The following is a 27,311-nucleotide window of genomic DNA, read 5'->3' on the forward strand; positions in this document are numbered from 1 at the left end:
TTTTTTTTTTTTACCTCTAAATTCAAAGGGGTCAAGTGATAAAACATTATAAATAGTAGGGAAATTTAATAACATGGTTTAATGTATGTTTTTTATGTACTATTTTAATCAATGAGTTAGAATACATAATGGGAATATGACCCTATTTTAATAACAACCAAACGATGAAACATGATCATTTCAACGAGACAGGTCTTTTGACTGTTGTACTCCATGTATATATTATGTAATAAAAATAAAAGTCTGAATGACTTGAATGTTAGGAACCTGAGATTCTTGCACTTACACTCACACTTACACTTCCTATGCTTAAAACTAAGCCTATTAGACGATGCAGCTCAAAAAACAAATGTTTTCCTTTCCACCTCCGTTTCCATCTCTCCCCTTGCATCACAGCTGGCCTTGAATCTTGTATCTGCAGGCCCCTTGCTTTTTTCACACCCAACATTCATTCTTCTCTCTATTCATGGGTCATGAGCTGGGCTGTGAAATCATGAAGGTCTTCCACCAAAGGCCCTTCCTTCTCAGGGCCCCCAGCACCCTCCCTTGTCCAGGAAATCATGTCTCTCTCCCCTGACCATCCCTATGAGGTCCTCCCTGGACCATGGCTGTTCCCTGATGGGATTAAATGGTCCATAGGTCTGAAGGCTGAAGGGTTTGCTTCTCACACTTGGGTATTTAAGAAGCAGAGTCACCATCCACCATGTGGGATGTGAGAAAATTGTGGTGGGGAACCCAGGGGAGCAGTTCAGGCTGCTCTGTGGTGTCAGTGAGATTGGTCAGAAAGACTTGAGCTCTAGTTCCAGCTCCACCTTATGGGGGGACCTTTGGGGACTTTAACAGGTAAAGGGAGGGACGAGGCGGATCTTTCCAAGGTCCCTTGATGCCACAATGTCTTCGTGGTCTAGGTATCCCTCTGGAGATCTGGGCTTGTCCGAATCTTCTCGTAGACAGTATGGATGGACAAAGTCTGCTCTGGGCCATCTGAGTGGCAGCTGCCCTTCTCTGTGTCTTTCTACAATTCAAGCAGCATTTAAGAATCTCGATTGATTTTTAAGCATTAGAGAGAAGGGTCAGTCAAGCTACGTCTCTTCATGAGCTTCTTGTCCTCAACCAAATGGTTCTGGCTCTCAAGCCTGATAACTCCCCAAAATACAGCTTCAGCGCAGACTTCTCCTTGCACCCTACTAATCTTTGCACATGCTGTCTTCTACCTGGGTTGCTATGTCTCTCTCTCCACTCTAAGACTCTATTTGGCTCACTCCCCCACCTCTTTCAGGGTCTCTCTTCTTGCGAGGTTTCTCCTGACATCCTTAGTTAAAGTAGGACCCTACCATCTCATCTCTCTTTTCTGCTTAATTTTCTCAAGCACCTGTCATCATACAGCACTTCATATTTTGCATATTAATCTGTCATCCTCCCCTCCCTCAACCTAGAATGTATATTCTATGAGGCCAAGGATTGCTCTGGTTTTGTAGACATCTGTAGTCCAAATCAGAACAATTCAATAGACACAGTAGACACTCAACAATATTTGCTGAACAAATTTATAAATCACCCTAACTGCTCTTTTTGCAAAAGTGCTTTGAAAAACTGAAAAGCATCAGATAAATGTAAGGTATCATTGCTATAATCCTAATTTTATGAATGAAGAAACTGAGGCACAAGGAACAAAGTAATTTTAGAGGGTTGATCAATAAATCTATGTCACAAATGAACTTATTTATGAAACAGAAACAGACACACAGACATAGAAAACAAATTTACGGTTATCAAAGGGGAAAGAGGGTGGGGAAGGGATAAATTAGGAGCTTGGGATTAGCAGATACAAAATGCTACTATATATAAAATAGATAAAAAACCAGCTCCTACTGCATAGCACAGAGCACTGTAGTCTATTTTTTTTTCAGTAAAAAAGAATATATAATATATTCTTTATATAATATATAAATATTGGATATATTTATATAATATATTCTTTATAATATATGTATGTGTATCTGAATCACATTGCTGTACCCCAGGAACTAACATTGTAAATTAACTATATGTCAATAAAAAAGTCATTGTTGGAGACAAGCCTCACATCCACTTCTCCAGACCCTTCTTCATGCCACCCCCAGCTCTTTTCTGCATTTAGCTGTCTGTCTCCTTGAAGGGAATTGACTCTTTCCATAGACTGGAGGCTTCCCAAGAGCAGGAACTGAGATGGTAAGGGCTTCAGCACAGGACTGAGTGTCTGAGTCAGATGTTGCCTGATCTTTTTCTCTGTCCCAAAGTCACAAGCTGCTCCCCTCCTGTGCTTCTCTGATAGTGTTATTAGGGCTTGGGTAACAATTAACTATTTCCTGACTCCCCCAAGGCCCAGGTTAGATAGGGACATAAATCGGAAGGGCTGACATGGGAAGTCACAACGTGGCAGGCATCGAGGCAGGTGGGGACGGTGCACAGAACACTATGCTGGGAGTGTCCCTCCCTATTCTGTCTAGTGGTTGTTTGATAAGTCCAAGTGTTCCCTCTGTGCCCCACTTTCCACCACTCTAACCTGCTGGGACTGGACTAGGTCGTGACATTTTGTGGTGCAATGGTCTGGCTTTGTCCCCTCTTTACAGAAGTCAAAGGATGGGAGAGGAGAGGGCCTGGCCACTGGCTACTCCTTGGGCATCCCTACTTGCTTCTCTGCTGCTCAGCCTTTTAGGCCAGTAGTTCTTAAAGGGAGTGTCAGCATGACTTGGGAACTTGTTAGAAATGCAGGTTCTCAGGCCTGCCCTAGACCCATTGAATCAAAAACTCTGGGGGTGGGCCCAGCAACCTTCATCTTTCCAAGCCCTTCAGATGTTCCCAATGGTTTGACAATCATTGCTTCTAGGAAGTCCCTCAAGTGTCCTCTCCTCTTCCAGCTAGTCCTGTCTCCAGGTCTTCTCCCCTGGGCAAATCATTCCATCTGTGGCTGAAGCACCAATTTCCACCTAAGGGCCAGTAGTGGCACGAGATGCTCTCCCAAGGGCATCTCACAAGTGCGGGCAACAAAGCCTTTACCCAAAGAGGTGGTGTTAATGGCAGGCTCTCAGGGAGGTAGGAAGGAGAGGGATACCATGAAGAGAGGAGGAGAAGCATCCTCAGATGCTTGGGTCTGCCCTGGATTCAGGGCCTTCTAGTGTGCCCTACTTTACTTCCTTGGTCTTATATAGATGGCAGGACCTACTGGACACCTGGTCATTTACACTTTGGCCCCTTCTGCTCTGCCATCCCCCGTCATTGGGTAGCAGAGATCTGATGAGGTGTGGACACATGAGTGAGGTAAGCTTCCCATTAGTGAGTTTCCTCCCTCTGCACCACAGCTCCCAACATGTGGGCACCCAGGCACAGCAACCGTCTTCTCCAAAGCAAGGATTGGACCCGAAACCTGATGGAGAGCAGAGCACTCCAGACTTCCCAGGACTCAGTGCCTCTGAGCACATGTCAGTTGATGAAATTAGACCCACCTTATGGTGTCTCAGGAGGCCAATCTCTTCGTAGGCAGGGTCATGGCTGTTGGCCCCTCCAGTCTGAAGATCAGCAGATGTCTCCGTGGGAAGAACCTGAGGAGTTGCTGCTGAGCCTGGCACCACTGGCGGGAAAGTGGACCCAGCTGTATACAACAGATGCTCAATGAGCATGTGTAGGATTGAAGTGACTCCTCATTGGCTCGTGGGGGAGGGCAGCCATGGCTCCTGGGTCATAAGACCATGTCCCAGACCCTTGTCTTGTCCCCACCATCCACCCCCTTCCTTTCTGAGCCTGCATGGAGCTCCCACCCCCAACATTCCTCTACCCCAGCCTTCTACCAGGGATGAGAGGTCAACGAGCCTCCATCTACCCATTGCACTGCCCCGCTCCCTGGGATCTCTTTCATCCACTCCCCTTCCCTGAACCCCCCACACACAGAGCTCCCCTCAGGGTCTACCCAGCACCTGCCTCTCCCAGTATCCATCTTCTTCCTCATCCAGAGCCACACTCCAGCCCCTAGGCTCATCATCAGAACTGTGGGAAGGATGCCCCTCCAAAGCCATTTGCCCTGAAGAAAACCTGGAGTCAAAGACTGGTGTCAGATCTGCCTGCCAGGCCTGTTGGGTAGGCAAGGCAGAGGAGGTGGGACCACCTTGGCTCAGGGGCTGTATCCCAAATGTACCCCCTTGATGCAGCCCCAAGAGGTTTCCTCCTTTCTAGTCTTTCTACACACGAGCCACTGCCTCCTTAATGTTTCTCCTGCCAGGCTTTCTGTCCCATCTCTGCACAGGAATCTCAGAGGCTCCCACCCCTAACCTACCCCATAGAGTTCCTTTATGTAGTCGAGGAATTACCCTAGGCTAATGCGAGAAGTGTGGTAACTGGTCATAGTGACCGCAGGTGTTCAGACTGCATAAAGGAGGGTTGAGATGTGGTTTATGTACTCAGAGGTGGTAACCATCCTTTGAAAGAGCAAATCTGATAATGCAACAAAAAAGGGCAATTATCAGCCCAAACGTGCTATGCATGTCCAGCCCATCCCAGCTGAATCTGGCGGACCCAAATTTTCCAGGGCTGGGGACCGGGGGCTCTGAAGTTCTTCAGTCCTTACTCCTCAAATCCTCTTCCTCCCTTACTTGGATCTAATGTCTAATTCAGCCTCCCAGGCTCCTCAGTGCTGGTGAAGGGTTTGCACATGCTATTCCCACACTGATGTCCTGGATGATGCATTTGTCTCCATATATTGGTCTAGTTTCTGGACTTGAAGGTTTAAAGACTAATACTGAGGGTGTGGCTATTCACCAAGGTGGGGACTTTTTGTTTGCATCCTATAAACTGCCCTAAACTGTTTGCATCTTATAAACTGTCCTCCCAGTCTTGCCCTCCCCATGTCTCTGCCTGCCCATTTCTATTCCCTTCCCAGCAGATGACACTCACCCCTCCGTGGACAGATGCTTTCCAGGTATAAGGTTTCTTTCTTCTCATCCACAGGGTTGCTGACCACACAGGTGAGGCGGCTGTTGAAGTGGCTGAGGGGCAGGCTCAGGCTTAGATTCCTGGAGCTGGGGGATGGCCCCAGTGTCCCGCTCTGCTCTAGCTCCTTGGGGAGCCCCTGGCTCTGCCAGGTCACCATCAGGTTCCCTGTGTTTCCTGGGGTCCCACACTCTAGGCTGATGTGGCACCAGCCTGATGTATTAGATAATGAATGGATCTGAATCTGAGGGTGGGGGATGGGTTCTGGGGTAAGAGGAGACAAGAGAGAAACGGAGCTTCTGAGTTAGAGGCCCACCCAAATATATCACCTCTCTCACTGACGTGATGCAGGTGATGCAGGTCTATTTCCCCACCACCACCCGGTCTAAGGGGTTTGACTCCCAGCCATGAAGTAGATGGTTAAGTCCCTTCTATGCTAAGTCTAGATAACTAAATATCATAATCTATATTATAATTATATAATTATACATATACATGATAATTCTATGTGATAACATATATATCATGGTGTATGTAATAAATAAAACATGGGAGGGGTTGAGAATACACTAGAACATGTTACTGCTCTTGTTTTGTTCAGAGAATGAAAATATATTGATTATCTTCATTTATTTATTTATTTATTTTTCCCTCTTTTTTTTTTTTTTTACAGCCATACCTGTAACGTGTAGAAGTTCCCAGGCTAGGGGTGGAATCAGAGCTGGAACTCCCGGCCTACACCACAGCTGCTGGCAATCCTGGATACTTAACCCACTGAGCAAGGCCAGGGATTGAACCTACATCCTCAAAGACACTATGTCAAGTTCTTAACCCATGAGCCACAATGGGAACTGCCATATTTATTATCATTAAATATTGAAGTAAAATGGAAGTTTAGTAACCCGTGGGGTAAAAATACAATGTTGTATAATTTCCAAACTACAAGAGAAGTCTGGATCAAAGAAAATTGTATTAATCAAACAAAAGGAGAGGAAAAAACAAAGAAAAAAGGGATAAATAAAAAACATCAAATAAGATGCCCAGGGTAGGTCCGTACATGCAAAATATTAAAATACATTTGAATGCATTACATCCTCCTATTGACCCAGATCAGCCAAATTAGCTATTTACACTACCTAATGACACAGAAAGATTAAAAAGAAAGAGTTGAAAAACATCAGATGAGCAAAATGTTCAACAAGATGATTGCAGGTGTGGCAATAGTTACTATAGATCAAATAAAATTTGAGATAAAAAACATTGTGTGCCAAATAGAGATATTTTTTTTATTACTATGTACCTAGCAACACAGTTTGCAAAAGTCTAAATCAAATCCACTATTCCTACCTTGGATGGTTTTACTATGGCAGATAGACTTAAATAGCCTAGAGAACAGGATGTAACATAGGTAAACACAGATGTTAATGGCCAGGGGGCCAATCTGGTAGGTAGCTCACTCCATGCTCAGTCCTACTTCCCTCATTGTCCTTGCCTTTGTTTACTGAAGAATCTAGAAAGCTAAATTCTCAATTTCAGTTTCTTACCATTGCATTGCTTCTGACCAATAAAATAGGGAAAATCTGCTGGGTGCGAGAAAGGGTCTCTCTCTAAAAAAGAAAGCCTCAAAACAAGAAGGATTTTCCCCCTGTCTGTATCTCTTTTGCTATTGTATTTATATTTTATTTTATTTTACTTTTTGTCTTTTTAAGGACCACACCTTCGGCATATGGAAGTTCCCAGGCTCGGGGTCTAATCGGAGCTGTAGCCACCTGCCTACGCCACAGCCAGAGCAATGCAGGATCTGAGCCATGCCTGCAACCTACACCACAGCTCAAGGCAACACCGGATCCTTAACCCACTGAGTGATGCCAGGGATGGAATCCACATCCTCATGGATACTATTTGGATTCCTTTCCACTGCACCACAGTGGGAACTCCTACTGTCTTTATTTTAGATTGATGCCTAGAGAAGCAGCCATCTTGGGCCATGAGGCAACAAGCATGATGACAAAAGCCCCTGTGCCAAGGATGGCAGAGCAGAAAGACAGAGGGAGCCTCCTTCCCTGGGGACAATGCTGAGCGGATGGATGAAGGCCAGCAAATGCTATCTGTTGACTTCTTGTTACATGAGAAAAATAAACTGCCATTTGCTTAAGGCTTTAAAAATCAAGTTTAATTCTAATTGCAGTTAAACATATTCCTAATTTAAGGGAAAAGATAACAATAAAAAAGATTTGACCAGCTGAATCAAAGTTGATTTTTAAATTTTTATTATTATTAATTTATTTAATTATTGTATTCTTTGGGCCACACCCATGGCATATGGAAGTTGCCAGGCTAGGAGTCTAATCAGAGCTGTAGCCACCAGCCTATGCCACAGCCACAGCAATGCCAGATCTGAACCATGTCTGCGACCAACACAACAGCTCATAACAATGCTGGATCCTTAACCCACTGAGTGAGGCCAGGGATCGAACCTGAGTCTTCATAGATACTAGCCAGATTTGTTACTACTGAACCACTAGGGGAACTCTCTCAAAGTTGATTTTTTGAAAAAGGATCAATCAAAAGAAAAAATAGTGGTGTGTGACTGAAAAATTAAAGCTGTAATTAAATGTCATTAGGAATGAGAACTGGGCATAACTACAGATAAGAGGAGATAGTAAAAATAATAAGGAAGAGGAAGAAACTTATTAATATAATTAAAAGTATTATTATATAGTATATGTATTGTATATAAAATTATAAGGAAGAAAATTATGTGTACAACTCCATGTAAATAAATTTAAAAATATAAATGAAATAATCCTCTTCTAGGAAAGTATAAATGATAAAAATCCTATTAAGAAGAGGGAGAAAACCTGAATATAGCCATAGTCTTAGAAGAATACTAAAACCCAAACGAGATGAAACACACTTACAAATCCATGGGTTAAGCAATTACAAACAGAATTTAAAATTCCTAAATTAAATATTAGCAAATATAAATACACAATACATCATGATCAAGTTGGGTTTATTATAGGAATGCAAGGATAGTATAAATAGGAAATTTATCAATGTAATTTACTGCATTAGCTGATGAAAAGAAAAACATACCTAGCATTTACTGAACAGGTATGTATTTCCAGGCACAGCTCAAAGGGCTTCAAATTAATCCAACTAATCCTCAAAATAACCCTATAAAGTTGCATTGATTTAGGTGTATTAGTAGAGTCACCTAGAGCAGGATTAAAAGATCAGATAGTAAATATTTAGTGTTCTGTGTACCTGAAACAGGACATTTTAAATCAGCTCATAACACATCTCAAAACACAATCATAACACATCTCAAATAAAATGAAATTTTAAGAAAACTCAAATGGAATGTCTATTACAAAGCGTCATGAAGCAGAGACAGGTGTTAGAGAGCATGTACTCTTAGGCATTTAAAGTATTCATTCAGCAAGTGGCTTTCATGGATTTTTATTATGTTCTTTTCAGTAAGTGAAGGAGTATTAATCAGGCTTGACTAATTTTTTTAAAAAGTCCTATAAAACTTAGGTGCAGTTCTGTACATATCCTTTTTAAAAATGTTTAAATGTATTTGGTTAAAGGAATACTTCCTGAATGCACCTATTTGGAGCTGTGTTAAACACTGGGTGGATGCCAATAAGAGTAGGGCATGGGAGTTTCCTTATGGTGCAGTGGGTTAAGGATCTGGCTCTACAGAGCAGTACATCTGTCACTGCAGTGGCTTGGGTCACTGCTGTGGCAAGGGTTTGATCCTGGGAACTTCCACATGTCATGGAAGTGGCCAAAAAAAAGAGAAGGGCATGGACCCTGCTCTCAAGTTGAGAGCAGATGATACGCAAATAACTACTGCAAGGCAGAGAGAAACATGATCCATAAAAGGATCAGGAAAAATAACTTTCAGGCTTCAAAATGGAAATACATATTCATTAGGAATCAGAAAATCTTTACTTAGGACATGGAGACTCTGAAAGCCATGAGGTAATGAGAGAGAGGCTATATTTGAGGAACAAAGTGTTTGGATGGCAAAAAGGCTGGAACAGTGGCACCAAAGGATGGAGGATCTCTAATGCTGGGATGCGAAATTAGTTCTACAGGAGATGGGGAGTGAGCAAGTGTTGCTGGGAGATTCAACATGGGTGCTGGCAGACTCTCAGAAAATGGAAAGCAAAACAAAGGGAAACCAGCTGGTAGCACTTCTACTTTTGCTAGCAACTCCTCGCTTGTTCCAACCTTGTGGTTTTGCCATGATTTGTTTGTTAGTCAAAGCACACTAATCCTGGTTACAGGTGAGGGCATGACACATCTCAAGCCCTGACAATCCAAATATGCTATTTTCCTGGTCGGTAACTCATCTGGGGTGATCTTGTGACCTAAGCCCAACCAGTAAGAGCCCATCCTGGAATTTTCCACATGGGGTGGACCAGGAAACTTCCTTTGCTCTCCGGTTGTATGGAACCCATAGCTGCAGAAGGCTATACTCCCAACCACATAGAGAAGCCCAGGAGAATAACAAGGATAGGAAAGGGAGAAAGAGACCCTGAAAGCAAAGACATAGAGTACTTGGTCCATGACAGACAGGAGAGAGTGCCCATCAACTTTCTGGTTCCTGTGAACATGAAGGTCAGAGGAACTCCTTTATCGATCTTTCTCCTATGTATCTTTACCATGAAAATACCTTTCATTGGCCTAATTTGAGTAGGCTTTCATTTCTTTTTTCTTTTTCTCCCCTTTGTATAGATATATCTATATCATATGGAAGTTCCCAGGCCAGGGGTGGAATCAGAGCTCCAACTGCTGGCCAACGCCACAGCCACAGCTACTCCAGATCTTAGGACACTGAGCAAGGTGCCAGGGATTGAACCCACATCCTCATGGATACTAGTGGGGCTCTTAACTCACTGAGACACAGCAGGAACCCCAAGTCTTCCATTTCTTGCTGCCCAAAGAGATAGGATAAGAATGTACTGACATGATGTTACTCAGGAAGCTAAGGCCAGGTATTTATCGACCAAGAAGGAGAGAGAGAGAAGCTCGGGGATGAGGAGCTGGAGGCAGCTGATGTGTTTTCCATCTTTCACTGACCGGACAATCCAGCTTCAGAGCCAACCCAGTCAATCCAGCCTCCTCTTTCCAATCTCTTCTGTTGGAGTTCCTCATCCCGCCCTTGCTCCCACTAGGTGAGGTGAGCAGAGAATGTGTGGGAGAGGGATATTCCCTGGAGAGCCACCAGCATACGTCAAGAAGGAAATGGGCCAGGTGGTGAGAAGAGGGGTAAAAAATTTGGAACATGGCACATGGGGGAAAGTGTCAGGGAATGAGGCTGAAGAGGCAGCCAAGAACCAAATCCTGTAAGGGCTGGGCTTCTTTTCCTAAGTGCCATTTATCCTGTGGGGGTTGGGGACCAGGAGCATTACTTGGTTTTAAGCAGGGAAATAACAAGAAGAGCACTACACTTTACAGAGATCAAAATATCAGCTTCATGGATTTGCAAGGGAGAAGGAAAGAGGCAGGGAAGCCAGCTTGAAGGCTGCTATGATAACCCAAGTAGAGGTGATGGAGGGTGGAAGCCAAGAGGACCAATGGGAAAGAGATCTGGGAGGTTAGATACCCCAGCCTCTGCTCCCTCCGCTCCTCCTCTCCCTCCCCTCTCTACTGTCTGCCTAGAGTTCCCTGCTTCCTAGGGGATGACAGTATTTGGCTCCTCATTGGCCTGGGAACTCCAAGGGACAGGGGCTGGAGGTCTCCTTTGGTATCTCTGACTTGCGTCTAGGACAGAGCTTTGTCTTAATATCTCTCTGGCTGGTTTTCAGATCTACTGGTTTAAAAGCATTTTACCTAGGTGTTCCTGTCATGGCTCAGTGGAAACAAATCTGACTAGCATCCATGAAGATGCAGGTTGGATACCTGGCCTCGCTCAGTAGGTTAAGGATCCGGTGTTGCCGTGAGCTGTGGTGTAGGTCACAGAGGCAGCTCGGATCTGGCATTGCTTTGGCTGTGGTGTAGGCCAGCAGCTATAGCTCCAATTCGGCCCCTAGCCTGGAACTTCCATATGCCACAGGTGTGACCATAAAAAGGAAAAAGAAAAAAGAAAATAGAAATGAAAGCCTCCTCAAATTAGGTCAGTGAAGAGTGTTTCCATGATAAAGATACATAGGTCTGTAGGAGAAATTGACATATGCCCCAAGTGAGGCCCAAAAGAAAAGGACCAAAAAAAAAAAAAAAAGACTTTTTACCTAATGACTAGTTCTAACGTTCGTTCTCTTCATGTTTTTGTTTTTGTTTTTTGTTTTTGTTTTCTGTCTTTTTGCCTTTTCTAGGGCTGCTCCTGAGGCACATGGAGGTTTCCAGGTCAGGGGTCTAATTGGAGCTGTAGCCGCTGCCCTACACCACAGCCACAGCAATGCGGGATCCGAGCTGAGTCTGTAACCCACACCACAGCTCACAGCAACACTGGATCCTTAACCCACTGAGCTAGGCCAGAGATCGAACCCACAACCTCATGGTCCCTAGTCAGATTCGTTAACCGCTGAGCCACAATGGGAGCTCCTTTGTGTTCTTTCTTCATCTTTTTTGATGTCCAGCTTTGTTGGTTGGTTTTGCCAATTTTTTTTTTTTTTTTTTGGTCATTCAAGAATTTCTAAATCAGTTTTTGAACCAACCGATCAAGGACATTTCTGATAGAATGGCCTATTTCTAATATCAACTTTGCAGTAGTTTATAATTGAAAGACAGGGTTTTTTATATTTTGGGGTGGGCTTCTATATTTTTGTATTCCTGGGGGACCTCTCAAGTGATTGTTCTGATAAAACTTTTATGGTTGTCTCTTGTGAGATGTGTAGACTTGCAGCCCATCCTGTATCCCCTACCTTCCCTCTGCCAGCTGTATGTGGGGCCGTAGAGTGGGATGTGGGACTGAATGATGGTCCAGCCCAGGAGAATACAATAGCGGTAGCCAGGCCTTACCATCGTTCTGCTGGAGGTGGATTAACTGGAAAGCGATGAAGCGTAAGCTCTTTTCCATTCCTATTCTAAATTAAATAATGTTAAACAAACACAAGAAATCAGAAGAAATTAAGAAATTGTATCTAATTTTTCCTAAAATGTAATTTTTAAAATTTGGTTTTGTTTTTACATCATTTGAAGAGTTGCAAAAACTCCTAAAAAGGATGATTTTTTTTACATCTGACTTTAGGCTAACTTACTTGAGATCAAGTGGTTTGGGGAATGCCTGCTTGGGGCATGGTCCTATACCTTACCATATAAACAGAGTCTAAAGGTTTCCTCCTGGGATTTTCCTGAGCGGAATTTGATTCTCGCTGTATATAGTCCACTCATTTCCATAGTGAGATTCCTGATGCTCAAGAAAGCCATCTCTGTTAGGCTGAATCTGCACTTGAATTCTTCTTCAAGGTCATACCAATCAGGGTTAAGAGTATTAGGATTCCAGGACACCAGAATCTGAGTTCTCTCATCATCTTCAGAATCCAAATTCCACTCAATCTCTCGGATATTAGGATCCAAAGAGGAGTTCAGTTGCAGCTGAACAGATTCCCCCACAGTCCTCTTCAATGTGCAGGACGAGCTGGGGTCACTGACAGTCTGGGAAGCTGGCGAAGGAATAGCTGAGATTAGAGGGGAAAAAAAAGAAAGAGTAAACATATGCTGTATCCACTGTGTGCTTTCACATTACATGCATCCTACATTTATGAAAGGAGAATTATCTCCATTTTTACAACAAGAAACAAAGCTGCAGAGAACTTGCTTAGGGATTGGTCTTGCCTAGAAGTTGGCCGTTTTGATTCAAGCTCATATCTGTCACATTTTCAGATTCATGTTTCCTCTTGTTGCAGATGTTAAATAGGCCTTGGGTCTAATGTCAGGAAATAGAAACTGAAAATATTGAAGCTAATAAATAATAATACAATTTCCCCCATTTGTCTGCATACACCAGAAGAAATTATTTCAGCTTTCTCTGCTGCCATCATTTTTTCTTCAATCCCCTACACAATGGTTTTTGGACATTACTCTTTTGAAATTGCTCTTGAGTGAATTACTAATAACCCTCTAAAATGAACATATTCATATGTCATTGGTCAATCCCTAGTCTAATGGGCCCATCTTGTGGCATTTGATATGACTATTCCCTCCTTCTTGAAACCCTACTTATTGGATACAACTTTTTACCCCTTTGGGCCCTCAGCACAAATTCATTCAATAAATGTTTAATGAGCTAGGCACCACTGAGATTGCTGGAGACAGAGTGGTGATCAAGCAGACCAGGTCCTTGCTTTCATGAAACTTCCACTCTAACAAGGCAGACTGCCAAAAAAAATCAGGGGAAAACAAATGACTTCAGATATAAGTGCTATTAAAAAAAATTAAAAAGGATGTGGCACAGATTTCATATCTGCTGCCTGAAAACTGAACTTCTCATATTTATGGAATTTTCCACCTTATGAGTCAGAGCCCATCTCCTGCTATAGAAGGTGAGAACTGCAGATATTTTTTCCAGCCACCTTTGCAGCTGAGGCAGCACATAACCTGGGCTCCTCCAATCAGATACAACCACTCAGACTTTCAAACAGAATCTAGTGACATGAAGGGAGGAGGACCACAGTATCTGTGCTATTGACAATAGCAGTCATGGCAGCAGCCGCCTCATTGCCCGAGGCAATGGTGGCAGCAGTTCTGGGGCTAATCAAGGGTCCAGGGTCAGTGGTGTTGGGATGTAGGCTATAGTGTCTGTGTTAGGAGTGATAGACCAGCTTCTACTGGACCTGCTCAGGTGGTACAACTTAAGGTGTGGCTCCTGGATGAGATGTCTCAAAACCTGCTCACCTGGACCCTCAAGCATCTGTGGGCTACCCGATTTCCTCTAATATATATATATATTTGGAGTTCCTGTCATGGCGCAGTGGTTAACGAATCCAACTAGGAACCATGAGGTTGCGGGTCCGATCCCTGGCCTTGCTCAGTGGGTTAAGGATCCAGCGTTGCCGTGAGCTGTGGGGTAAGTTGCAGACGCCGCTCAGATCCCGTGTTGCTGTGGCTCTGGCATAGGCCGGTGGCCACAGCTCCGATTCAACCCCTAGCCTGGGAACTTCCATATGCCATGGGAGCGGCCGAAGAAATGGCAAAAAGACACGCGCATACACACACACACACACACACTATATATATATAGTATATATATATATACACTTAATTAATTAGTTGATTTCTGTTACTTATAATCAAGAACCCTGACTGACACTTGGGATAATGTGATAGAATACTGGTGGTTTGATGGAAGTGTGAGGTGAGCATATTCATTAGGAAAGTCCCCTAGGAGGGTGTGAAAATTAAAGTGAATCTTGAAAGATGGCAAGGCAGAATTAATTATTCCAGGCAGCAGAAAAACATGTGCAAAGTTTCCAGTGCAGAAGTGATCTTAGCTTGCACGTGGGATGAAGGGAGGGCTGTGGTTGGAGTAGAGTGAGTGAAAAAGAAATCTGAAAAGAGAAGACTGAGACAGGAAAGGCTTTGTAGGATGGGTAAAGCAGTTGGAAGGATTTTGAGGGCCGCAGGAAGCTGCCAGATGGTTTCGGACAGAGTAATATCATTTTTATTGATCACTTTAGAATAAATGCTCTGTGCAGAACAGTTTCTAGGAGGGCAAGAAGAGAAAAAGGGATTCCAGTTCAGAGGATTTTATAATAAGTTAAGTGAGAGAAGGATAGTGGTAGGGGAGGAGGAAAAAATGGGGAGATTCAGGGGGAAAAAAATGGAGTTAGAATGATAAAGATTGCTGGTGGACTGGATGCCAGAGAGAAGTAAAAGGAGACTCAAAGATGATTTATAAAAGTTTTTAGTTTAAGCAACTGGGTAGATGGAGGGACATTTATCAAGCTGTAATTGTCGCTAAAGCTTGAGGAGAAGCAGGTTTAGGCAAGAGTAGGCATAATGAGAATTCAGTTTTAGACATGCTAACTTTGGCTTCCAAGAACTGATGTTAAATAAGCCGTAAGATGTGAATCTAAAGCCCAGGGTAGATGTTAAGGCTGGAAATGTGGCCCTCAATGCAATCACGCTATTTGTAAGCATGGGATGAGTTAATATGACATGGGGAGACATGATAGCTAGGGAAGAAAAGAGGGAATAGTACTGACCACCAGAGGATTCTGAGAAATCCGTTGAGAAAGGTGGAGAAGGAGCAGCCAGTGGGAAAAACCAGGTGAGTGCATAGTCAGAAAAGCCAAAGAAGGAAATTGTTTCAAGAAGGAAGCGTGACTTGGAGAAGACTTGTGGTTGCCAAGGGGGAGGTCGAGGGAATGGGATGGACTGGGAAGTTAGGGTTGGTAGATGCAAACTATAACATTTGGAGTAGATAAGCCATGAGATCCTGCTGTATAGCACAGGGAACTATATCAAGTCACTTTCGATGAAGCATGATGGAAGATAATGTGAGAAAAAGAATGCATGTATATGTATGACTGGGTCACTTTGCAGTACAGCAGAAGCTGACAGAACACTATAAAATCAACTATAAAAGAAAAAATAAAAATCTGGGGAAAAAAGAAAAAGAAAGAAGGAAGGGTGGACAATGAGGGCAGCGCTGCTGAGAGGTGAAGTCACACTGCTCTCCAACCATTTTTTCCCTCCTTAGAATTCTTTTGTGTTTCTCCTTCCTTTAGCCCTTACCTTCTTGATATGTATATTTCTCCACTATTATATTAAAATCTTCAAAAGATACCCATCCTGCCCTCTGTCTCCCATTGCTTACCATCATCCCAAGTAAAATGAAAATGCAGAATAGTCATAGCCCACATTCTTTGCTCACTGCACAACCTTGTAACATCCTAACGCCTCTCACTGCAAATCCTCCCAACTTGGAGGTTTCACCGACATAGTCAAGTGTTCTATTTCCAGACATATATTAGATCTTCTCTGAAATTATGACTCCTTTATTTCAAGAATATTTACTTACCACTTAAATCAAAAATTCCCAGTCACATTACCATCAACCCTTGCAGTTTAATGACAATTGTTGTGTGTTTTTTTGCTCACCATTGTTTATTCTTTATCTTTCCCTACTCTTGTGATTAACTTCCTGTTTGACAGACAACTTTTTTGAGGCTTTTCCTCAAATAGGCTCTATTCTCTGGATCCTTACTTAAGTACAAATATGTTCTCTTACCCTGCTAGTAAGTGACATCGAGGCTAAATAGCAAGAATTTGTGGATTGCTACTTCTTTCCTTTAAGTAGCACATAGATGTCTTTTCACTGTCATCAGGTTTCCAGTACTCCATATGAGAAGTTGGATTATTTTTCCTTTCAAAGTATTTTCCCTCTGGAAACTTTCTAAGTTTTTTGTTCTTTTTTGTTATATTTCAAGAATTATACCAGCGTACTCTTAAATGCATGTCTTGTTGTCTTCATTGCAGCGAAATTCTCATACCATTAATACTATAAAGTGTACAATTCAGTGGCGGTTCATGTATTCCTAACATTATGTAACTGCTACCTCTCTCTAGGTCCAAAACATTTTTATCATCCCAGAAAAACACCTTGTACCCATTAAGTTATCACTCTCTCCTCCCTCTCCCTAATCCTGGGGTGATCACTAATCTACTTTCTGCCTGTTCTGGATAGATCTTATAAAAGGACTCGTAGAGATGTAACGTTTTGTGTCTGGCTTCGTTTACTTAACATAGTGTTCTCAAGGTTCACCCAAGTTGTAGTATGTACCAGTATTTTGTCCCTTTTTGTGGCTAAATCTTCCATTGTATGTATACAGCACAATTTGTTTATCCTTTCATTCACTGAGGGACATTTGGGTTGTTTATACCATCTGGCTGCTATGAATAATTCTGTTACAAACATCTGCGTACAAGCATCTGCACGGGCATATGGTTCATCTTTTCTAGGATATATACCTAGGAGTGGAATTTCTGGGTCATATGGTAACTCTAAGTTTAATTTTTTGAGAAACTGCCTGTTTTCCACAGTGGCTACACCAGTTTACATTCCTAGCAACAGCGTACTTGGGGTGCTGTTTACCCACATCTTCACTAGTACCTCTATTTTCCTCCCTCCCATTAAAATCATCCTAGGAGATATGAAGTGGTATCTCACTGTGGGTTTGATTTGCATTTCCTTAACGGCCAATGACATTAAATATCATTTCATGTACTCATTGGTCATTTGTATATCTTCTTTAGAGAAATATCTGTTCAAATCCTTTGCTCATTTAAAAAAATTGTATTGTTTGTCTTTTTGTTGTTGAGTTGTAAGGGTTCTTTATGTATTCTAGATACAGGATCCTTATCAGACATCATTTACAAGCATTTTCTCCTATTCTACAGGATGTCTTTCCACATTTTGATGCACAAAAGTCTTTAATTTTGATGAAGTCCAATTTATCTGTTTTTGTTTTTTGTTGTTCATGTTTTTGATGTCAAATCTAAGAATTCTTTGCCAAATATGAGGTCATGAAGATTTACCCTTATGTTCCTTCTAATTGTTTTGTAGTTGCAATGGGTTGTTGACCCATTTTGAGTTCATTTTTGTATGTGACATCAGTAATGGTCCAACTTTATTCTTTCGCATGGGCTATCCAGTTACACCAGCACCATTTGTTGAAAAGGTTATTCTTTCCTCTCATTGAATAATCTTGACATCTTCAAATAAACTCAAACCTCTATTGCCAATTCATCAATTATCAGTAGATGTTTGGGTTTATTTCTAGACTCTCAATTCTATTCCACCAGTCTATATATCTATCCTTATGCCAGTAGCATACTGTTTCGATTACTGTAGTTCTATAGCAGTTTTTGAGTTGCAAAATGTCTAAGTCCCCCATATAAATTTAAGGATCAGCTTTTCCATTTCTGTCTTGCCTTTGGGGGGTGGGGCATGGAGTGGAATTTCTGAAGTCATAAGGCAACTCTAATGGCATATGGAGTTTCCCAGGCTAAGGGTCCAGCTACAGCTGCCAGTCAACACCACAGCCACAGCAATGCCAGATCTGAGCTGTGTCTGTGACCTACACCACAGCTCATGGCAATGCTGGATCCTTAACCCACTGAGTGAGGTAAGGGATCAAATCCAAATCCCCATGGATCCTAGTTGGGTTCATTAACCACTGAGCCATGAAGGAAACTCCAGGATCAACTTTTCCATTTCTGGGAAAAAAAGGTTATTGGAATTTTAATAGAGATTACCCTGAATCTGTAGATTTATTTGGAGAGTATCGCCATCTTAACAATATGGTCTTATATTCCATGAACATGGGATATGTTTCATTCATTTGGATCTACTTTATGTCAACAATATTTTGTAGTTTTCAGTGTACAAATCTTTCACCTCCTCAACTAAATTGATTAGAGTATTGCCCAAGTTCTCTATGACTTACTGATATTCTGTTCAGATGTTTTATCTGTTATTGAAAATAAGGCATTGAAATCTCCAATTATCATTATAGAACTGTCTATTTTCCCTTCAATTTTGTCAATATTTGCTTCATAAATTGTGGGCTCTGTTGTTTGGCATGTATATTGTATATCTTCTTGATGTCTTGATCTTTTATCAATATCATATGTTCCAATTTATCTCCAATTTTTTTAAATCAATTTTTCCGGTATTAGCCCCAGCTCTCTTTTGGTTGATTTGTGTGGCTCTTTTTCCCTCCTTTCCTTTTCAACATATTTGTTGGCCTACATTAAGTCAGGAAAGTTTAATTTTTTTTAATTTTATTAAACTTTTGAATAGCCAATAAGGTCACGTGTTACAAAATGCAAAAGGCATAGAATGATAAACTGTGAGAATGCTCTCATGCTTCATCTCTTTTCCTTGTAACTTTTCAGAGATATTCTATCCATACACATAGAAAACACAGACATAGTTCCCACAAATTATAATGTACTATGTAATCTTCTCTGAATAGTGCTTTTTTTCCCACTTGATGTTTGAGGTTAACAATTATTTCATAACAGCACATAAAGACCTGACTTAATTTTTTACATGGTCATGTAGAATTCTCCTGAATTGTTACTGATCCTCTTTCCCCACCCGCAATGGATGAATATTTAAGTATTTTCCCTTTTTTTGCCTTTTAATATGTTATAATATTTTTCCTAATTTGTGACATTTTCCTTAACTTTGTATAGTCATTTTTTGCCATGAGGAAATTTTAATTTTCATATTGTCAAATCTATCAATCTTTTCTGTTTGCAGAAGCTTTTGATTATTTGTGTGCTTCTCTTTATCACACTTGAGACCTTCTACCCTTGGTTATTAAATTGTTCCATTTTTTTTTCTTTTTTACTGCCACACCTGTAGCATATGGAAATTCCCAGGCTAGGGGTTGAATCAGAGCTGCAGCTGCTGGCCTATGCCACAGCTGCAGCAATGCCAGATCCGAGCCACATCTGTGACTACACTACAGCTTGCAGTAACACTGATCCTTAATACACTGAGTGAGGCCAGGGATAGAACCCACATCCTCACATAGAAAACATCGAGTTCTTAACCCACTGAGCCAAAATAGGAACTCCAATCCCATGATTTTTCTCACTATTTTGTATAAATCTTTTTGTGTGATGTAGTTTTATTGTGGTAAAATATATATAACATAAAATGTATGCAGTTCAGTGGCTTAAGTATATTCACAATGTTGTGCAACTATCACTATTATCCATTTCCAGATTCATTCAAACTTTTGGTCCTTGTGGAATTTATTTTGGTATGAGGTATGTGCTATTAATACAATATTTTTTCCTCCTGATGGCTAGCCAGTTGTCTCAAAATAATTTATTGTATCTTTGTATCTTTCTTGGACTTATACATTATGTGCTGACACTCTGCTGCTTTAACAACTGTAGTTTTATGATATGTTTTAGTATCTGAAAGACCCATTCCTCAATTATGATTATTTTTCAGAATGTTTCTGAATATTCTTGCCTCATGTTTTTCTATGTAAAATATTTGCTTATCTGGATTTTTTTTTTTTTTTTTTTTTTTTTTTTTTTTGCCTTTTCTAGGGCCACTCCCGCGGCATATGGAGGTTCCCAGGCTAGGGGTCTAATCAGAGCTATAGCTGCTGGTCTACACCACAGCCATAGCAACACGGGATCCGAGCCACATCTGCAACCTACACCACAGCTCACGGCAACGTCGGATCCTTAACCCACTGAGTGAGGCCAAGGATCGAACCCACAACCTCATGGTTCCTAGTCAGATTCATTAACCACTGTGCCATGATGGGAACTCCTGGATTTTTTTTTAAAAAAAATTGTTGATAATTTTTTTACTAGGATCATATTTAATTTGTAGATTAACTTCAGGATAATTGATTTCTTTACAATTTAATTTTACTATTGGGGAATATGTCATGTTTTTCTATTTGTTCAAGAATTATTTTATGTATATATATTTGGTCTTTGTTCACCACTCCTGGAACATAGCTCCTAAAACCTTTGCAAATTCTTACGAGGGCACTCCAGAGGCGTTATAACATTATATTTTGTTCCCAGTTCCTGATATAGCTCCAGAGCAATAAAGGTGAAATGACAACAAGACTTTTTCTATCACAGCTGAAATATAATGTTTAAGAGGTGACTTTTGGAAAGCTCCTTCAGATGGGGGCTGGTTGCCAGGAGATAGCAGGTTGAAACTTTCAGTTTCACACACTGTCATCTTAAGAGGGGGCTAGAGACTGAGTTTAATCACAAATGCTTAGTGCTTTAGTCAATTCTGCCCATGTAATGGCGTCTCTCTAAACCCAAAAGGACTGGATTAGGCGAGCTCTGGTTTGGAGAACCCAAGCAGGTGCTAGGAGGGTTGCACACGCAGAGAGGGCATGCAAGCTCTGCACCCCTTCCCACATACCTGGCCCCGTGCACCTGCCCATCTGGCTGTTCATGAGTTACATTTTTTGTAATAAGCCAGTTATCTAGCAAGTAAATTGATTTCCCATAGTTCTGGGAACTGCTCTAGCAAATTAAACAAGCCTGACAAGAAGGTCATGGGAACCTCTGATTTATGTCCAGTCTGTCAGAAGCACAGCTTACAACCTGCACTTGTGACTAGAATCTGAAGTTGGGGAAGAATAAGGGGCTGAACACTTTACCTATGGGATCAGACACAAACTGCAGGTAGATACTGTTAAAATTGAGTTAAGGGAGTTCCCATCGTGGCGCAGTGGTTAACAAATCCAACTAGGAACCATGAGGTTGCGGGTTCGGTCTCTGCCCTTGCTCAGTGGGTTGACGATCCGGCGTTGCCGTGAGCTGTGGTGTAGGTTGCAGACGAGGCTCGGATCCCGCGTTGCTGTGGCTCTGGTGTTGGCCAGTGGCTACAGCTCCGATTCGACCCCTAGCCTGGGAACCTCCATATGCCGCGGGAGTGGCCCAAAGAAATAGCAAAAAGACGAAAAAAAAAAAAAGAGTTAAATTGTGGGATACCCAGCTGGTATCTGGAAAAAACAAAGTTGCTTGGTGAGGGGAAAAGAACTCAGACATCCTCTGTCAGAAGTAATATGGTAGTATGTAAAGGCAGAGGAGAAACACAAAGGTGCATTTCCAAAGCAGGCAATTCATCTGTTTAGATTTTCTGGACTCAGTAGTGGTAAATCATATTTTTTCTAGAAAATAATCCATTTCATCTCAGCTTTCAATATATTTATATAAAACTAAGCAAAATAGTTTTTTCATTAATTTCCTTTGCATGCGGTTACTTCTTGCTTTTTAATTTCTTCCTCGGGGTATTTCAGTATTCAAGAGAGCATTTTTGAAAGATTGGAGACTCTTCGATCATGCTTGTGTGCTGGTGGCAGTGAATCAAGGGTTTTATTCTCTTTCAGACAAAACACTCTAGAGCAGGAGAGAGTTTTTGCCACAAAGCAATGTCTGGCTTTTGTTTTGTTTTGTTTTTTTGGGGCTGCACCTGTGGCATATGGAAATTCCCAGGCTAGGGGTAGAACTGGAGCTACAGCTGCCAGCCACAGCCACAGCCACAGCAAAGCAGGATCTAAGCAGGGTCTACGACCTATACCACAGCTCATGGCAATGCCAAATCCTTAACCCACTGAGCGAGGGCCAGGGATCAAACCCGTTTCCTCATGGATGCTAGTTGGGTTTGTTACTGCTGAGCCACGACAGGAACTCCAATGCATGGTTTTTTGAACAGGGAATGAAATCATTAAAGAGGAAGGAAGCAGTCAGGGTTCAGGAAAAGTTAGGAATAAGGGAATTTCCAAAAACCAACAATTTAATGAAGAAAGTTCTAAGACACGGCTATGAAGCTATATCCGCATCTTTGCTTTTTGTTGTTGTTGTTTTGTTTTTTTTAATTTTGTTTTGTTTTTTACATCTGTATATTTGTATAGTCACAAGGGATTTGGGGGCTTGGGGGGTTTGAGTTTTTTGGTTAGGTCTCTCTCATATTTAAATAAATTTATAAATTTATTAAGCTATTTCTCTAAAGTTGTAGAAAAGAGTCTTTCCTTTGTGCTATTACACATGGGGGGGATAAACAACAAGATCCTAACTGTAGAGCATAGAAAAGTATGATAAACCATAATGGAAAAGAATATTTTTTAAATGTGTATATATGTATAACCAAATCATTTTGCTGTACAGCAGAAATGAACACAACATTGTAAGTCAACTATACTTCAATAAAAGCATTCAAAAGATTCTTTACTAGGACCAGGGAGATAAAGTTACAATTAATAAGAAAACAGGGAAATTGGTTGTCACAATCCTTACAAGACCCAGGTTCCTCATTTCCAATTCTCTTCCTAGTACACTTCCAGAACCTATTGGAACATACAGAAAAAAGAACTAAATCCAATAACAACTGAAATGCTGGGTAAGAGCAGTGTAATTACAATCATTTCCATCTCTTCTCTGTCAGTACATCCTGCTCCCTGCCTTGAGGACATAGGCAAATATATGCCCATAAAAATATTTCCCTTACAAATTTGTGAGGAACTGAAATGAAATATGATGATATGATGCCATATATTTTATGTCTTAAAATTATTATTTTAAATAAAGACAAGAGCTTGCCAGTTTAGTCCACTTCGATTCTTAATAAAAATGAGTTAATCATGAACTCAGAACTGCCTGAATCTGCTTTATCCAAAATGCATTTGCAGGAAAGAGTTTTTGTGTTGTCTCAGTTTAAAGACTAGTAAGGACATCGCAGCCACTGGGTCCCACCCAGCTCCCTGCCCTCCCTTATCATGTGGGACTCCATGAAACCTGGGTAAGGGTCTAAATCTGCTTAGAATTCAAGCACAGCAACTACCTGCTTGGGCGAGGCAGAACAGCTACATCCTATATGAGGGACTTCCTGCCCTCAGTGGTGGTTTGGCAACTAAAAGAGCGCAGAGGTGGCTTCCTGTATACCCCTGATCTCGGAGAGATGGCAGTGAGTGATGGCTTGGGGTGAGATCTTAATCTTCTGCTCTGCTCGGGCAGCTTGGATGAAAACCAGGAATCCTAACCACTAGACCAGCTGGAGGCTAGAAGCAGAATTGCCCTGACTCTTGTCCCTGTTGAAAGCAAGAATATTGCAAGGAGGCAAATATATGTGTAGAGTTTACTGTTGGAGTCACAGTACAACATGTGTAAGAGCACACAGAGAAGTAGTTTAAGTGAGAAGCAAGGAAGTGATACACACCCTAAAGAGGAGTATGGGTGCAGGTGTCCCCCTGAGCGAAGAGTGTGCCAGAGAGCAGATTTAAATCACTTACATAGGACAGTTCTTCTGGGTCTCTGTTTACCTTTAGCCAATTATCTTGTTTTAATTCTCACACTTGATTGGACACAGGACCCTCCCCAATATGTGTGCACATCTTTTGGAAAAGATAGATTCCAGAGCAAAGGGTGCAGGATGGCATCAGGACTTATTATGGCCTGGAACTCCCTCCCTCTTTGACCCCTAGGAGTCTTACTTCGCATGTGTAATTGGGGAGCTCTCCTTGACCCCAGGAGTGATTGAAGTGGTCATCTTAGCTCTCTACTCCAGCTGAGCTGAGCTCCTTCAATTAACTTTTTCCTTGAGATGTCAATGGACTTACTTGCTGTTTCACTGCCCAGGGGCTCAGCTACCTCCTACCTCACCCCACCCCCACCACCCTGCCACCACCTACCAAGCCCTCTGAGAATGTTGACAGATGCCGCAATAGCAGAACAGTAGAGGTGCTCTGGTAGCAGAGAGGAGCCATTTAGATGGCTCCAAAAAACAAAACAAAACAAAACAAAAATGGGAGGAAAACCTTAACAGCTCACTGGCCCCACAGAGCCCCACAGCCCTAAGAGGAAGTGATAGCTATGTTGAGAAAAAAGGAAAAGGGATTCAGATGGCGGAAAGGACTAAGAGAACAGCTGTTTCTTTATTGAGAAATGCAAATGTATTCATTTCCCTAGAGGCTGCCATAGGAAAGAAGGGTCAGAAGTTGTGAGAGGAGAGTAATTTCTTTTAAATAGCAGAGGTTCCCTTATTTCTTAATTAAGAGGTCAGAGTTCTGTGTGTGGGAGTGGGGCGGGAGGGCTAGGACAGTAAGGGCAGTGCAGCCTTGGCCACCTCTCTGCAGCCTGCGGCAGAACCTAGTCCTGTTGCTGTTAGAATCCTGGGGAGGCCTCTCAGTTCTGAGATCTCAGGCACGTTGACTGGCCTCTCTGAGCCTTGATTTCCTCAAATGCAAAATGTGGTTAGTGTCATCTACTTAATGGAGCTTATGTAAAAGCCAGATTCCTGACATAGGTCACAGTGCTGGTGCTTAGCAGGGGATCTTCCCTGTGTTGACCCTTCCTGCCTCATTAGGAAACCCCACAGGAAGCATGTAGCGTGTGAAGCTGAAAAGAGATAATGTACGTAATATTCTTAGTACAGATCTTGCATGTGGTAGATACTGAACACATGTTTATTCTTGTTCTTCCTTCTAACCAAGTCCTTTTCACCTTCTCACTCACCGAGCCAGCATGGCTTACCCATAGCAGTCATTGTCACCACCTTCGTGCTGTAACTTGACCTTAGGTAATATACTCCCTTATTGGGTACCAATGTTTTCTTTTCTTTTAGGGCTGCACCCGAGGTATATGGAGGTTCTCAGGCTAGGGGTCAAATCAGAGCTACAGCTGCCTGGCTACGTACACCACAGCAATGCCAGATCCGACCCATGTCTGCAACATACACCACAGCTCATGGTAACGCCAGATTCTTAACGCACTGAGCCAGGCCAGGGATCGAACCTGCAACCTCACGGTTCCTAGTCAGATTCATTGCCACTGAGCCATGACGGGAATTCCCCAATGTTTTCATTATTATAAGTAGACCAAAAGGAATGTCTTTGTGCATGAGATTCTTCTGCATGAAGGTTTTTCCCCTTGGGTTAAACCTCAGAAATGGAATTACCTAGAAAAAGGTTGGAACATTTCAAAGGTTTAACGTTTCTGACACATCAAATGAACTACCAGAAGTTCATTTTAAAAGTTGCCCATGATATATGAGAGCATCTGTCACGCTGTCCCATGGCCATCAGAGTATTCTCATTAAAGAAAAACACCTGCGCTAGTTTGACAGGCAATATATGATATCAAGTCTTCTTAATCTGCACTTGTTTGATTAACTGTGAAGATGACTATCTTTCATGCTTATTTATCTTATGTATTGTTTTCTTTACGCTTCATCTGTTCACACCATCCGCTCACTTATCAACAAAGGTGTAGCATTTCTCTTACCGATGTGAAAGGCGAAACATTTTTTGACAAATGTTTCCACAATGTTCACTCTGTGGAGGTGGAGGTGGGTGGGGAGTTTAGGAAAGCGTGCAATCTCTATGTTACCACAACCCACTTGACTCTCAGAGGAAAACCTTTCCTGTCTTTAAAACCTGTTGAATTATGACAAAACTCAATCATTAAACAAGGAAACAACACTTTTTTTTTCTTTTTGTTTTTTTTGCCTTTTCTAGGGCTGCTCCCGCGGCATATGGAGATTTCCAGGCTAGGGGTCGCATGGGAGCTGTAGCCGCCGGCCTACGCCACAGCCACAGCAACGCAGGATCCGAGCCACATCTGTGAACTACACCACAGCTCATGGCAACACCAGATCCTTAACCCACTCAGCAAGGCCAGGGATCGAACCCGCAACCTCATGGTTCCTAGTCAGATTCATTAATCACGGATCCACGACGGGAACTCCCCACCACTTTTTGTTGTTGTTGTTCTTTTACAGTGTCTATTTGCAAATCTTTCATTAAGACTAAAAAGCGTACCATGGCATACATGTGTGATCTGTGTCCCCGTGTCAGACACTGGTCAGAATGTGCCCTGTTTCATTTAATCTCCCAAAATGACACCTCAAGTTAGGTGTTATCATTCCATTTTATAGGTGAGGAAGTGAAGATCAGAAAGGTAAAGCCCTTTGTCCCGGGGTATATTTGTTGGCCCAGGACTTTACGGCCAATATTTTGCAAAACCAGAATTTGTGACCCAGTGGGTCTGACTGCAGAGCTCAGCCCTTCTTTGTACCATAAAAAAGTTTGGGGTACAAGGGCAGCGGGCCAATCCCCAAGTCACACATTAGGTAGCAATCTACAGCATGACCCACCCCCATGAAGAGCTAGAAAAAACTGTAACCAACATCAAGGTCACCAGCAGATAAGACGACAGGATCCTACTTCCCCGCTCCCCCTCACATCAGCACAGCTCAGTGTCCATGACTGAGGGGCCATGAGAGACTGTCCTGTGTCCTCGCTCGCCTCGCATGCCCTCCTCAGCCTGGGGACAGAGGAAGGGAGCAGGCTGGGGGAGTGGGTACGGGATGGAGAGAAGGGCCTAAGATTGTGGAGATTTTTCCATTAAACAGGAAGGTGGAAAATGAAACACTGCTCTAATCATTTCAGCAACAGCAGCTCAACAAAGCAGGGCAAATAACTGCCTTTTGAAGTAAAGATTTGATGGTGATTTTCCTGTCTTGAGACACTTGAGATCATCCCAGAAAGACTCTAGTCCCTCTTTCCTCCCCCTCAACCCTCAAAGAAGCTTGAGGAATCAGGATGTTGGTGGCATGAAAGCCCCAGCTGCCCACCTGTCTCCCTCACAGCTGATTCCTCAGCCTCCCACCACACCTTCCCAGGTGCAGCGCCGCCTCTTCTGTTACTCACCGAGAATGAGGCTGATTTGGAACATCAGGTTCTGGGTGGGGAACCAGCTGCTGCATAGGGAGTCCATGACTGCCTAGTGACAGCCTGAGACCGTGGCTCCTCCTCTGCCCCGCCCCCCGCCCCTCCCACTGCCCCCACAGTCTCAGGTCCTCTCAGCACACACTAGTCTCTCTTTGT

At 42.4% G+C, this 27,311-nt stretch overlaps 1 protein-coding gene across 3 annotated transcripts; it reads right to left on the reverse strand.

The window, feature by feature from the left end:
• Nucleotides 1-27,237, reverse strand: LOC110260316 (CD48 antigen-like). Of its 3 annotated transcripts, none has more exons than XM_021089623.1 (6): nucleotides 27,135-27,237; nucleotides 12,234-12,584; nucleotides 4,927-5,226; nucleotides 3,958-4,068; nucleotides 3,486-3,631; nucleotides 1-1,015 (listed from the first exon to the last, which is right to left on the reverse strand). In XM_021089623.1, exons 1-6 carry the CDS (start codon nucleotides 27,199-27,201, stop codon nucleotides 905-907), a joined length of 1,086 nt encoding a protein of 361 aa, XP_020945282.1. In that variant the 5' UTR covers nucleotides 27,202-27,237; the 3' UTR covers nucleotides 1-904. The 3 variants fall into 3 exon arrangements, with proteins under 3 accessions (XP_020945282.1, XP_020945281.1, XP_020945283.1); XM_021089622.1 differs by having other exon boundaries at nucleotides 12,234-12,599; XM_021089624.1 differs by lacking the exon at nucleotides 3,958-4,068 and having other exon boundaries at nucleotides 12,234-12,599.

Source organism: Sus scrofa, chromosome 4 (assembly GCF_000003025.6).
Source record: "Sus scrofa isolate TJ Tabasco breed Duroc chromosome 4, Sscrofa11.1, whole genome shotgun sequence".
In the NCBI taxonomy this organism is placed as follows: domain Eukaryota; kingdom Metazoa; phylum Chordata; class Mammalia; order Artiodactyla; family Suidae; genus Sus; species Sus scrofa.

Coding starts and splice junctions, on each gene's coding strand:
- LOC110260316 (XM_021089622.1), bottom strand. CDS start 27,201: ATGGACTCCCTATGCAGCAGCTGGTTCCCCACCCAGAACCTGATGTTC. Junction 12,600..27,134: donor CCAAATCAGCCTCATTCTCG/GTGAGTAACAGA, acceptor CTCTAATCTCAG/CTATTCCTTCGCCAGCTTCC. Junction 4,069..4,926: donor AAGCATCTGTCCACGGAGGG/GTGAGTGTCATC, acceptor CTTTGACTCCAG/GTTTTCTTCAGGGCAAATGG.